The following is a 15,607-nucleotide window of genomic DNA, read 5'->3' on the forward strand; positions in this document are numbered from 1 at the left end:
TCGATTGATTTAAGCCGAAAGATTATCTGTCGTTGATATCTTGATATTTATTTTTCTTTTAAAGGGACAATTACACTCTTGCTGGCTTGACAGCTCCAGAAAATAAAAAAATAGCCTTATTCTAAGTACTAGATGTGTTAGTGTCTTACCTGTTGTGTAAATTATCCATTAAATCCTATTTTACTTGTCCAGAGGGTTCAAAAATATTTTTAAATCCAAGTCACATTTGGAAAGCTTTACGTCAGGCTTTTCAAATCATTTAGTTGAAATTTTCCAATTTTTTAAATTAGGTGTGTTAAGATGAAATTTGTATCACCAATTAATTGGAATATTGTAAAATAGTACAATTTGTTGACCAGAATAAAGATTGGGACATATTATTCAGTTACAACAAGAGTGGTATTGAGCCTTTTTAAAGACACAATACCACTCTTGTTAAAAGACACATTGTAAAACCTTTCAAATAAAGGGCTTACCATTCCTGCGATAATAGTCTCAAAATAGATAATATACTGGTTGGCGTACACATTGAACCCCGAGTTTCCCTCGTGTACTGGTTGACGTACATATGAATCCCGAGTTTACCTCGTGTACTGGTTTTACGTGAAAACCCGAGTTTTCCCTGTGTACTGGTTGACGTACACGTGATAACCCGAGTTTACCCCGTGTACTGGTTGGCGTACACACTGAACCCCTAGTTTCCCTCGTGTACTGGTTAGCGTACACATTGAACCCCGAGTTTCTCCCGTGTACTGTTTGGCGTACACATGAAAACCCGAGTTTCTCCCGTGTATTGGTTGACGTACACATTGAACTCCGAGTTTTCCCCGTGTACTGGTTGGCGTACACATGAAAACCCGAGTTTCTCCTGTGTACTGGTTGACGTACACATTGAACTCCGAGTTTTCCCCGTGTACTGGTTGGCGTACACATGAAAACCCGAGTTTCTCCCGTGTACTGGTTGACGTACACATTGAACTCCGAGTTTTCCCCGTGTACTGGTTGCCGTACACCTGAAACCCGAGTTTCTCACGTGTACTGGTTGGCGTACACATGAAAACCCGAGTTTCTCACGTGTACTGGTTGGCGTACACATGAAAACCCGAGTTTCTCCCGTGTACTGGTTGACGTACACATTGAACTCCGAGTTTTCCCCGTGTACTGGTTGCCGTACACCTGAAACCCGAGTTTCTCACGTGTACTGGTTGGCGTACACATAAAAGACAATAAAAGTTGGCGGTCCAGGCCCACCATGTATCATAGCACACACTACATAGTGTATGTCGGAAAGTAGGACGTAAACCCTACTTGTAGATAGATATTGTGTTTATTTACTCGCGGAGCCACGCTGGCTAAGTGAGTAAGACACTGGCTCGCTAGCCTGGAGGTCGTGGGTTTGATCCCGGTGTTGGCCGAGAAAGTTCATCCGGATTTTACCGGCCTGGTTTCCCCTAGACAGTGGGGCAGGATGGAGAGCCTGACAAGGACAGCTGTCTAGTCGTTCGGATGGGACGATAAACCAAGGTCCGGTGTACACATTGGCGTGCTCGTTAAAGATCCCTTGGCAGTTGGAATTCGATATAAGAGTAAGCCGTAGTGCCGCTGTCCGGGCAAAACTTTCCTCATAGCACACTGTATGGAGTATGCCCGTATTCATTATCCCAGCCGGGGCACAACAGTAGGGCGTTAAACCCCATTTCATCTCTCTCTCTCCCTCTCTCTCCGTCTCGCTCTCTCTCTGTCTCTCTCTGTCTCTCTCTCTCTCTCTCTCTCTCACACACACACACACAACAGTAGGACGTTAAACCCCATTTCATTTCATTTCATTTATTTACTCGCGTGTCACTTTAAAATCATGCTGTTGGTGTTAGTATTTATTTAATTTGATTGGTAATATATGTGTAGAGAAAGCCATTAGTGTATAAGGGTCCTGCTGCGATAACATCTGTTTGAATGTACTAGTATCTATATATAGCGACTCGTATATCCCAACTAAATCTGTTCAAATCATTTAACTTTAAACAACAAGTTAAAATAACGACAGGGGGGTTGATGGCGGGGACGATACAAACTCATGGATTGCTGTCTACAGTTATTATGTTCGAGTTTATATTAGGACAAAATTTATTCTTTATTAAACATACATTATGCAAGAGCTAAATCTGCCTATTGCAGGTCTTTCTTTAGGCCTGAAATGTTATATATATAAACTATTAATTAGACATTAATTAACGTATCCAGATCATAATCAACTCTCGATGTCAACGCTAGCCTGCGATAATTGTTGGATTATGATCTGATTTGCTGCATAACTTCCCTTCTCGATTTAACGATTAAATGGATAATCGAGACTATGATTTTTGTCGTACCGACTTTAGTAATGATGGCCGAGGCTATGCGGAACTTTCGATCGCTTATTTCTCGGTTCATAGTGGATCAATTTGACTGAAATTTTCAGCAAATTGCCTTTACATTATCTAGTTTTTAACTATCATAGTAAGAACTGCCAACTCGTTATCTAATCTCCCATAATGTATCTTTAACTGAAATTGAAATGGGATTTAACGTCCTACTGTTCTGCTCCGAACTGGGCTAATGAAGACGGGCATACGCCATACAGTGTGTTATGAGGGAAATTTTGCCCGGGCAGCGGCAATATGATCTACTCTAATATCGAATTCCAACTGCCAAGGGATCTTTTAGTGCATGCCAATGTGTACGCGGGACCTCGTCCCATCCGCAGTGAATATTCGCTAGGCCGCGACAATCACTGATAAGGATGACATCGATGCGACTTAATGAGCTACAAATATTAACTTTTTTCCTCCGACAAATTAAATTCTAAAATATTTTTTTTATGTATTAGAAAAATAAATAAACACGTTTAAAATATTCGTAGGTAAAAATTATTTCCTATTTTACTTTAAATGGGTATTAAAATGAGTAAAAGGCGTCATTCTGCTCGAATCAGTAACGTCTTATGTAAACAATGCACGCGCCACTGAGTCAATGATTGACGCCGCGCGATATAACGTCATGTGTTGAAGACAGTCATCTTTTATAGAGATATTAGAAGACTTTCGTAATACTCTGTGAAACAGATTGCCTCCGTCCTGCATCACTGACAAGGGAGAACCACGCCAGTGTGTACACGGGACCTCGGTTTTTCGTGACATCCGAACGACCAGACAGCTGTCCTTGTCAGGCCCTCCGTCATGCATCACTGACAAGGGAGAACCACGCCGGAAAATCGGGATGAACTTTATCGGCCAATGCAGGGCTAACACCCGACCTCCAGACTAGCCAGCCAGCGTCTAACCCACTTAGTCACGTATTTTAATCGGATTGGATACGTATAGGATGAACTTTATACTGGTAGTAAATGTCGGGTAATCACAACTCTAGTTTTGAGGGCATAAAAAATACTATCCATGTTTATTTTGATTAGGAGGGTTGGATGGCCGAATGGTTAGCGCATGCGCGTTGCATCATAAAATATGTCATTGAGTCAACAGAGACGGTTTCGATTCCCCGGTAATAAAGAGTGGGTCGCCTGTCTAACCTCGTGGGTTTTCTCCGGGTCCTCCGATTTCCTCCATCTGCGAAAGACCCCTACGCGCAAGCGAATTTTTGAAATAAAATTGAACCATATGTTAGTCCCGAAATGACCTAGGTTGTGTCGAGTGGATCTTAAACCCCATCTCTCTCTCTCTCTCTCTCTCTCTCTCTCTCTCTCACTCTCTCTCTCTCTCTCTCTCACACACACACATTTATTTTGAAAGACATAAAAAATGAATACAATTGTTATTTCTGTAGAATAAAAAAAAAACAAGTTTAAATTTAGATTTTCTCTCGAGTTTTGCTGAATATTCGTGATTTTGAGGCGGAGGGATAACAGCATGAAAAGGTTTGTTTACCTCAAGATCGCCATACATTAGTACCTCTAACATGTTTTTGAGAAAGACTTTGCTACATCTGAGTTACAAAGGATCAACCCAGAGAAAATTTGGGAACAATTTGAGGAGGACAAAATGACGAGAAAAATCTGGAAAAATCTATGGTGACCTGTGACCCATTACGTCATCACTTCATCCTAGGATAAATAACAATGGGGTGAAAAACCGGGACTGTTTTAATGACGTCAACATCCGTTCTACTGGTCAGACTACGGAATGCAACACACAGGAATAGGAAGTGGTATATAATGGTGTGGAGAGAGAGAGAGAGAGTTTATCGTTCACTCGACACAAACTAGGTCATTTCAGGACTAACATATGGTTCAATTTTATTTCAATAATTCGATTGCACATAGGGGTCTTTAGCTCCGCTTTCCTCCCAATGTGGGGGGTTGGGTGGCCGAATGGTTAGCACGTGCGTGCTGTATCATAAGGCCTGTCATTAAGTCAACTGGCGTGGTTTCGAATCCCCGCTTGTACGCGACAAGGAGTAGGGTCGCCTGTCCAACCTCGTGGGTTTTTCTCCGAGTCCCCCGCTTTCCTCCCACTGCTAATGACTCCTACGCGCAGGCGAATTATTGAAAGAATGGACGTTAAACCCCATTTCTCTCTCTCTTTCGAGGTGGGGGGAAACCGGCAGACTCGGAGGAAACCCACTTTGTTGGACAGGCGACACTACTTCTTGTCACGTACAGCCTGGGAATCGAAACTACTTCAGTTCACTCAACACCCCCCCCCCCAATATTTAAATAGAAATGAGTGTTTAACTTTCTAATTTGTTTCTTGTTAAAGTCTATGTTTCTGCGACAAACTTTAAAAAACCTAAAATTGTTGAAATAGCCGTCGCTCTATCACGTACGTACTTGACTTGGTTAACTATTATAACTTGGCGCGAGCCGAGTGTTGAAATGTCGAGAATTTGAGAAATAGTTTTTAAAGAAGAAAAGTTCTTTTTTTTTTTAAGGAGAAAAAAATAACAGCCATGTTAAATAAACGGCGAGAAACGGTGTAGTATATGTGTTGTCGGCTAAAGAATTGAGAAATCGACGGGAATCTTTTTACAAAAATAAACGACATTAGAATGATTACAATATACGATAGCAGAGAGTCCATGCCGGCGGCCATTACAATATCCACAGCAAGCAACAACCAATGTTGAATTAAAATTCAAGCTGCCGATGATAATGAAGGCGGAAAGAATAATATTTATACGAGGATTGCAAGTCAACAGACGTAGACGTTAATTAAAACAAACTAAACATAGCTGACCTGTCGATGTTTGACCATACAACTACGTGAATACCTTATTTTAAAGGGACGCCTTCACAGGTTCGTCATTTTAAAGGGATAACTTAACGTCACAGGTTCCTCATTTTAAAGGGACAACGTAACAGGTTCGTCATTTTAAAGGAACAACGTCACAGGTTCGTCATTGTCACAGGTTCGTCATTTTAAAGGGGCAACGTCACAGGTTCGGCATATTAAAGGGACAACGTCACAGGTTCGTCATTTTAAAGAGATAACATCACAGGTTCGTCATTTAAAAAATATAACGTCACAGGTTTGTCATTTTAAAAGAATGCCGCTACTGGTTCGCCATTTTAAAGGTACCGTGTCACTGGTCCGCCATTTTAAAGAAAGTTTGTGATGGTCATACTTCGATACCTTTTTTTTAAATTTTACTTAAAAATGAAAATTCCCTCAAAGTTGACTTCCAGGTAATATTTTAATATAGGTCTGAATATAAAGAATTAAATAGACTTTAAACTGTATTATCTGAATTTAAGTCTGGACGATCAATTTATAGTATCTCGAACGTTCAGTCCCATTTTGTGTTTGACTAACGTGGTAAGGTTCAGTATAATTGAACAGTTCAAGTTTAAACATATCGTATACATTGATATGACGGGCAATATTCAGTATTTTTACACTTACACAGAAAAATAAACCAGCGTCACCGACATATCATAATCTACTGAAACTAGTGTAAGCAATCGACAGTCTGATCAAAACACAGATCCTATTTCGTTTCGTTTTTATAGCGTGACGAATTAGCCAATGAAACCATCTCTCACGGCGACTTCTTGGCGTAATCTGTACAGAATTGTGGGCAAGCCACTAGAAACGTCAACGCTGATTGATTAATAAATGTCTGACGTCATAGGGTCAAAAGAGGCTCGTACGACCCCTGACACGACCTCCCAGTACAGCTGGTCAGATCTTCATGTATTGAAGGCCATCAAAAGTATAAAAAAACGAAACGAAATAAAGATCTGTATTTTAATCTGATTGTGTAACCGACTGATTCCGAACACTTATATCAAATTGATAATTTTATGAATATTTTATTTTTTCAGACGGAAAACTGTAAAGAGATATCTTTAAGTCTTTATAACAGTATAAGTCTTCTATAGACGTCGAAGTATACCAGCAGGTTATAGAACAGCTTTGGAGCTCGGTATAATAAAATCCCTTAGACGTAGAAGTGTCGGAAAACTGTGCAGAGATACCTTTAAGCCTTTATAACAATTTAAATCTTCTAGACGTCGAAGTAAGCCAGCAGGTTATAGAACAGCTTCGGAGCTTGACATAATATAATTCCCTTAGAAATAAGCTAGCAAATTCAGCTCTCTGTATAAAAAAAAATCAGTAATATTATCAGAGGGAGGTCAGAATATCAAGATGTCAGAAGAACTAGTTAGAACTAAATTAAAAAAAGAGAATCAGGAACAACAATAAAATAAACTCGTATAAAATTATATTACGGATAATATGAAACATAATAAGGATATTTAGAACGGAATATGGATATATACAACGGGATAAGGATGTATGGAACGGGATAAGGATATTTACCGCGGAATAAGGATATTTTGGAACGGAATAAGAATATGGAGCATAATAAGAAAATTGTTAAAAATATATTATGGAAGATTAGATAAAGAGCTGGCTGTCCTCACTATATTAGTTAAAAACTAAATGATGTAAAGAGAATATGCTGAAAATTTGAGAAAAATTGCTCCACTCTGAACCGAGATTTTAGCTTCTGCATTGTAGGCTAGTCTGGATCATCATTACTAAAGTCGGTACGATAAAAAAAACAAAGTCTGGATTTTCCACTTTTAGTTTAATTATTTTTTAAGAAATGTATTCCATTCCGCTAAATATCGCAGGCTAGCGATGGCATCGAGAGTTGATTATGGTTTCGATACGTTAATTAATGTCTAATTAATAATTTAGATAACATTTTAGGCCTAAAGGAAGAACTGCAATAGGCAGATTTACCTCTTGTATAATGTATTTTTTAAGATTAAGGTCTTTTTATGTTAATAAATGTCTAATTAATAGTTTATATAACATTTCAGGCCTAAAGAAAGACCAGCAATAGGCAGATTTAGCTCTTGTATAATGTATGTTTAAATGAAAATGATGTAAAAGGAGGAAGAAGATGGTGTAATTATTTAAGTCTATGTACTATACGCGTTTTGTTTTTTACGACATTTTGTGTGAGTGTGTGGCATATCGACATGATGTGCGATATAGCGAGGGTGTTTTTATATTTACACGCCAAATAACCGCGTAGTGTACACATCATAATGACCGGCTTTATTTCCATAAATACGGTGCGCTGTTTGTTAACGTCGGTCAGTTTCTCAAAACAAACAGAGGTTTTAGTAGTGGTTTTATAGTCGACACTTAACTCTATCGAACCTGGTCAGCTGTTCAACAAATACTCTTCTCGCCATCAGTTATCCAGTCGACTTGCTAGTTAGTAAATCCTCGAGACACGTGTGTGGTGTAGTGCTATGTATTCGTCCCATATAACACTATCCTCGTTTAATATCACATTGGTGCGGGCAATCGCCGAAGGATAAACGCAAGTCGGAGGAAAGGTGTGAATTCGTTTTAATTAATGGATTTAATTAACTGTGGTGTATTTATCGACTTGAAGACGAACATGGATTATACATTTCTCTTTACATCATTTATGGTTATTGTAACGTGATTTCAACATTCTTCGGATTCTAAGTTATAATCATTACAAAAGCTGGGACCCTACTTCAAAAATTAATTTTATTTCTAAAGTGGTTATTTGTGCGAAGTAAGGAAAGCTGAACATCCCCAATAATAAACACGAGGAGCAGTGATGAAGCAATGTAAGTGTTTCGTTTTTAAACATCATAAAAATCTTCGCTCGATTTGAAAATGTGCGATTGGCGTTCGTGTTCTAACTTTCTTACAAAAAATAGTAACACCATTATTGTGAAAAGTATGGAAACAGACCCGGAGTAAATTAAAATGAAGAATTTTGGGTTTGTATTTAATCTGATTTATGGATTAGATATATTTGAGTTTTAAAGATCTATAATGGTATTTAATGGTATAAGGTGAATCCGTGATAAACAGTGATACGGCCAATATTTGTATCTTATTATCGCCTGACAAGAATTTCGCAGCGGATAACCGTTTTAAAAATATGTACAAAATGAAAAGTTTATTCAAATATAATTTTAAATGGACAGAATATATCTGTGCGATTTTATAGATTTATAAAAATATTTTATTGTTTATTTTTTAACACAAAATAATAACGTAAATCTTAATGATAATTAAATTTCATTTAGAGAACGAATTCGTCTATTGGATTTTCATGGAAGATAATACATGGTGTTTCTTGAATTCTACGTGATTCATTTTATCCAAGAATTTTGTTTGTTTAAGTCCCAGGAATATTGTGATTATTGATATTAAAATGCAGGAGTTTTGTGAAATGGAATAAAAAAGGAAAACCAACGGAATATAGATCATTAGATTTTTATTATCAGGAAAACATAATAGAGTTTAAAAAAACTAAACAGAGAAGAACTTTCTACGGACTTTTTATTGTATTTTATTACTGATATTTTCGCGTCGGCTAAGGAATATATATTATTGTGCTGCAGTGGTGTGGTGTTCCGATGTGATATTTGAAAGTCAGGGCTTTTACAACTTGTTAAAATTAAGTTATATAATAAGCTTAATTTAGAAAATTGAAACATAAAAGATAAGGGTTAGATAATGTCTGGACGTTGATGTTCGTGGATACAAATATACAGTATGTTTTTGCGAGTTTTAGTGTGTGTTATAGGATTAGTTTGGATGATTGAATCACGAGGTCGAAATACACGTAAACTCGCTCTCTGGATTGATAAAAACCAAGTCGGAATAATAGCAGGTGGGTTTCTATTTCTACTTTTACTTTATATTTTACATACAACGTGCTTGTGCTCTCTGTCCCCGGAAACACAACCCCCAAGAAAATAAATATATACCCCCCCCCCCCTCCCCACACACACACACAAGATGATTGGTGTGAAATGACGTGAGAAGCATGGGTTCTGACAGATAGCATTAAAGATATTAAGTTCTTATTTAAATCACCAAGCAATTACCCGAAGAACTCCATTCTTCTGGGGATAAAATAATCGTTGTGCTGAATCGACGCCCCGATATTCTTATAATAAAATGTAGATTAAAATTGTTAGAAAGGATATTTGAAAGTCAGTGCCCTTACAACTTGTCAAAATAAAGGTTTATAATAAGCTTAATTTAGAGGATTGAAACACAAAAATAAGGGCCAGATGATGTCTGGACATTGATGTTCGTGGATACAATTAAAATATATTTAAAATCCTTAATTAATGTAAATAAGTGGAATTTACTGAGTGGCTTGTGACAATTGTTTGCATCATTAGCTTTAGTTAAGAGACTGCGTCTGATCTTTGGTTTAGGCAATAATCATTTAACCTATAATTATATACCCCCGGTTGTATGTGACAAGGAGTAGGCTCACCTGTCCAACCTCGTGGGTTTTATCCCGGTCCTAGTTTGAGTCGGGTGGACGTTAAACCCCATCTTTCTCTGTCTCTTTCTCTCTCTCTAATTATATACTATATACAATAAGCCATAAAGCTTATGTTAATCCGTCTCCAAAATAATAAAACAAAATAAAATAAAAAATGGCATGTCTAAATTGCATGAAAATTATAATATATTACGTAAAAATAAGTAGGCTTATAATATCGTGTCATTACAGTCACCTTAGCATCATTATCTTCACCGAATGTCAACATCCTTATCCTCGGGGCAGGGGAGGGGGGCGAGGGGACGGGGGGGGGGGGGGCAGTTTAGGCTCCAAAATAATAAAACAAAATAGAACTATAACTGCGATGCAAGCTAACGTTGAGAGAATACTCTACGAAACGTCGCCTTAAAATACACTAGTAGCTGTTTTCCATGCGTATGTGTTTTTCTTGTTTCTCTCTCCAGTTATTAAATACACTAGTAGCTGTTTTCCATAAGTATGTGGTTTTGTTGTTTGTCTCAATTAATTCTGTTAGTTTTAAAACACATTGATGTTCTTCCCATGTTTAAAGATATATTATGGGAGATTAGATAAAGAGCTGACAGTTTTCACTATAATGGTTAAAAACTAGATAATTTAAAGGCAATTTGCTCAAAATTTCAGTCAAATTGATCCACTCTGAACCGAGAATTTAGCGGATGAATTTCCGGCCTAGCCTCGATCATCATTACTAAAGTCAGTACAATAAAAAACATAGTCTCGAATATCCATTTCATGATTAAATCATGAATAAATGTTTAGCTGCAAATTGAATCTTAATCCAGTAAGTATCGCAGGCTAGCGATGACATCGAGAGTTGATTATGGCCTGGATATGTTAATTAATGTCTAAGTAATAATTGAGATAAAATTTCAGGCCTAAAGAAAGACGTGCAATAGATAGATTTAGCTCTTGCATAATGTATGTTTAAAGGAGCTAAATCGCTAATATTTGGGACCTACAAATTGACACAAATGGGTCGCAACGTATACAATAATGTAATATGAATGTAAATAAACTGATTTACATTCAGTCGTTTCCGTTTTTACTCTAATTTCAAAGCAGTTGTTCGGCAAAATACGCCAGAAGTCTCAATCGAATGGCAATCTCTAGCGCCTGGTTATTCCAGTCTACACGGATAGTATTTATTGCACATGCTCTCCAGATAAGAATATGGGGTCACCGTTTGACATGACTTGTGGAATATGTCTAACCTCATTCTTCCAAGTCGCTTGTTACAAACTGCGCTGAAACGCATCATGGTACACGATTCGTGTACCAATCGTAAAATGTTATATTGTCATAAATATTGAATATCAGAAGCCAGTCTTTTCCCGATAAGATCACAACACCAATGTTGATTAAAATTGACAAATAATTCGTGTTTTCATTGTCGAAGGTTTTGATATTGAGTTAGAGACTTAGCTACATTAAACTAGGTCATAAGAGAGAGAGAGAGAGAGAGAGAGAGAGAGAGAGAGAGAGAGATGGGGTTTAACGTCACTCGGCACAAACTAGGTCATTTCTTGACTAACATATGGTTTAATTTTATTTCAATAATTCGCTTGCGCGTAGAGGTCTTTAGCAGTGGGAGGAAACCGGCGGACCCGGAGAAAACCCACGCGGTTGGACAAGCGACCTTACTCCTAGTCACATACAACCGGGGATTCGAAACCACCTAGGTCATAATGTATGTTTAATATTTGGTGTATGTTTAAGCAAAAATAAATAACAAGAACCGTAGAATGTTAAACCCATTTCATTTTATTTTATTCATTCTCTATCTGTTGTGGGGGGTTGGATGGCTGAATGGTTAGCGTGCGCGCGCTGTATCATAAAGTCTGTCATTGAGTCGACTGGCGTGGTTTCGAATCCCCGGTTGTACGTGGCAAGGAGTAGGGTCGCCTGTCCAACCTCGTAGGTTTTCTCCGGGTCCTCCGGTTTCCTCCCACTGCTAAAGACCCCTACGCGCAAGCGAATTATGTAAATAAAATTAAACCATATGTTAGTCCCGAAATGACTTAGTTTGTGTCGAGTGGACGTTAAACCTCATTTCTCTCTCTCTCTCTCTATCTGTTGTAAAATAACGAAAAGTAATAGAATCACATTAAATATTTGCTAGCGGAAATTCGGGGTTTTTAAACTTGAGAATGGAAAATTAAAAATAAGTTGACGAATTCCGTCCAACGATTTTCATATTTCCCCTCGGATATTTCTGTTCTTAAACCCAAAATGTGTTTTAACCAGTGACTGGGGTTTGACAGTTGTGTAATATTTCTTGAAAACAATCTTTGGTCCTCGACCGACACATTCTGTTTCATAAGTGAGTGAAACGCTGGCTCGCTAGCCTGGAGGTCGGGTGTTCGATCCCTGCATTGGCCGAGAAAGTTCATCCAGATTTTCCGACGTGGTTCCCTCTTGCGATTGGTGTAGGACGGGGGGGGGGGGGCTGACAAGGACAGCTGTCTAGTCGTTCGGATTGGCGTGCACGTAAAAGATCCCTTGGCAGTTGAATTCAATATAAAAATAGGCCGTATTGCCGCCCCCAGCAAAATTTCCCTCATAACACACTGCATGGCACATGTCCGTCTTCATTAGCCCAGTTCGGAGAAGAACAGTAGGACGTTAAACCCCATTTTATTTTATTTTCATTTCCTCTCAGATTTGAAAATTTTCATAAAGTAGCTAAATCTCCTTCTCTTTCAGTTAAAATATGATGTCACATGATATGTTATTGGGTTAATTAATTTGGTTAAATTTTCTTTTCGATTTTACTAATTACTATTCGTCTAACCAGCCTCACGGGTTTTCTCAGGGTCCTTCGGTTTCCTGCCACTGCTAAAGACCCCTACGCGCAAGTGAATTATTGAAATAAAATTAAACTATATGTTAGTCCCGAAATGACCTAGTTTGTGTCGAGTGGACGTTACCCCCCCCCCCATTTAATGTTAAATCATTCCTGTATTTCATGGTTGGTGTTAAATCATTCCTGTATTTCATGGTTATGTTAAATCATTTCTGTATTTCATGGTTGATGTTAAATCATTCCTGTATTTCATGGTTATGTTAAATCATTTCTGTATTTCATGGTTGATGTTAAATCATTCCTGTATTTCATGGTTATGTTAATTCATTTCTGTATTTCATGGTTGATGTTAAATCATTCCTGTATTTCATGGTTGATGTAAATCATTCCTGTATTTCATGGTTATTTTAAATCATTTCTGTATTTCATGGTTGATGTTAAATCATTCCTGTATTTCATGGTTGATGTTAAATCATTCCTGTATTTCATGGTTGATGTTAAATCATTCCTGTATTTCATGATTGATGTTAAATCATTCCTGTATTTCATGATTGATGTTAAATCATTCCTGGCTGTCCAGTTTTCTATCTTGAATTACTGAACCATACATAAATCGTATATTTTGCAGAAAATGACCAATATGTTTGTGTTAACAAAACTTTTAAACTCATTTATTTACATTCCATTATTTCGTACCAGATATCGAATTAAATATCTCGATTCCCCGGTTGTACGTGACAAGGAGTAGGATCGCCTGTCCAACCTGGTGGGTTGTCTCCGGGTCCTCCGGTTTCCTCCCAACGCTAAAGATCCGTACGCGCAAGCGAATTATTGAAATAAAATTGAACCATCTGTTAGTCCCGAACAGACCCTCCCCCTCTCTCTCTCTCTCTCTCTCTCTCTCTCTCTCTCTCTCTCTCTGTTTATAACTCAACATTGGTTTTATCTACGATCCTAAAATTTTAAACGTAGATAGATGGTCATCTCAAGAAAAAAGAAAGTATTGTTTGTTGACCCGAATCAAAATGGAAGCTAAAATGTTTTTTTCGTTCCGTTCATTCTAATGGTCAGCCCATCAAACAACCATAAAATGAAACGAAATGTTGATGTTATTTTGACTCGACTTTATGGTGTTTAGTCTGTTTCAACAGATATGTTTGATCGTCTAAATCAAAGGACGCCGACAGGTGAAACATCTTGATGTTAAACACTTTCAATATGTGTACAACGTTAATGGGATATCATTTATGTCTTAGCTAAATCGGATGTGACGTAATATCACATCACTGTTGCGTCATAGATATAAGATCCTTTCATTCCGATAGAGTTGTAACGTATAGGCCTACCAACTGCTAACGAGTCACTTAGGAAATCATACATGGGTTTCAGGCGCGGATTTAAGAGGACCAAATAAGTACCCCTGAGATCAAGTAAGCCCCCCCCCCCCCTAAGGCTCACAAAAGAAAAATATTAACAAAATCTTTAAAAATCATAATATTGCATGAACTTTGTGTTAACTTGAATAAAACTGATTTCCGGCGAGATAACGAGTTTTGAAACTACTATTATATGACTCGATTTTTGTGATCTGATTTTTTATTCCGCGAAAATCTATATAGGCAATACGATCAATGTTCTATCGGGGTGCTTATTTTACTTTTATTACGTATTTTGATGACATGTGGTGGGGTGGGATTGTGGATGGCGTCCTTGATTTGGACCCCCCTCCCGCCCCGCCCCGCCCCGCCCCGCCGCCCTATTCACAGCTTCTAGATCCACCACTGATGTGTGCTGATGTGTGTTTTATACAGTCAACTGCTACCTTGGTTATAGCCAATACCGTTACCTTGGATACAGCCAACTGCTACCTTGGTTACAGCCAATACCGTTACCTTGGTTACGGCCAACTGCTACCTTGGTTATAGCCAATACCGTTACCTTGGTTACAGCCAACTGCTACCTTGGTTACAGCCAACATAGATAACTTGGTTACATATATTTTCGATATTATAGCCACAAATAACACATCTTGTCACACAATATCATCACCCGCACAAAAAAATCTATGAAGGAATAAAGGAACATCTATTTTCCATTTCCGCTGTAATTTGTTGATTTTCCATAGATACAAGATGGAGGGTGACAACTGACATCCCAAAATTTAAAAAAAAATGTCGTTAAAGGGGCGATCTCCGAGATTAAAGAAAAATTTGATATCGGATAAAACACTTTTTATGTGTAATAAAAATTCTTAAAATTATTTGAAACAGTTATAAAAGTCTGTAGAGATATTTGATAAAGGAAAAATATATAAAAACGGAGTATGGGAATCTAAGATTTGGAAATAAGAAATAAGCGAAGAACGTGATAGACATCTTAGCTATAGGAACATTGAAATTGTCGCTCTGTTCTATTAATTAGTTTAGTAGATAAAATCCCTTGTTTTTTGGGTATGTTTTTTGCTAACCTATCTTATATTATATGTAAACTATACTTATGGAAGAGCAGCTACTGATTTATTTAGACGACGTTTCGAAGAGTATTATTTCTCAATATAGAATAGTGTACACTTCCATTTTAATTCAATCCATGGCTTTTATAACCGCTTATGTTACACAAAGTAATTGAAAATATCTAATTTTATTCTGCCATGTCTAATTTAATTCGATCCATGGCTTCTATAACCGCTTGTGCTACACAGAGAAATTCTCTTAACGTTTTCAAGCAAGTACAGTAACAAATGTGTAGGGCACTACATATTTCTGATTTGTTGTTATTGCGTGTCTATATATAATTGTTATTGCGTGTCTATATATAAATGTTATTGCGTGTCTATATATATAATTGTTATTGCGTGTCTATATATAATTGTTATTGCGTGTCTATATATAATTGTTATTGCTTGTCTATATATATATATATATATATAATTGTTATTGCTATATATAAATGGGGTGTCTA

The 15,607-nt window shown here is 37.5% G+C and overlaps 1 protein-coding gene across 2 annotated transcripts in view; it reads left to right on the forward strand.

The window, feature by feature from the left end:
* Window positions 1-6,049: 6,049 nt before the first annotated feature.
* The window catches only part of LOC126827258 (wnt inhibitory factor 1), a 70,639-nt gene continuing 61,081 nt past the window's right edge, over window positions 6,050-15,607 (forward strand). For both annotated transcript variants that reach the window (XM_050556528.2, XM_056102440.1), the window contains exons 1-2: window positions 6,050-6,507; window positions 7,322-9,171. In XM_050556528.2, coding sequence (XP_050412485.1) covers window positions 9,054-9,171 — 118 coding nt within the window. In that variant the 5' untranslated portion in view covers window positions 6,050-6,507; window positions 7,322-9,053. The remainder of the gene's footprint in view (window positions 6,508-7,321; window positions 9,172-15,607) is intronic.

Source organism: Patella vulgata, chromosome 7 (assembly GCF_932274485.2).
Source record: "Patella vulgata chromosome 7, xgPatVulg1.2, whole genome shotgun sequence".
NCBI lineage: Eukaryota > Metazoa > Mollusca > Gastropoda > Patellidae > Patella > Patella vulgata.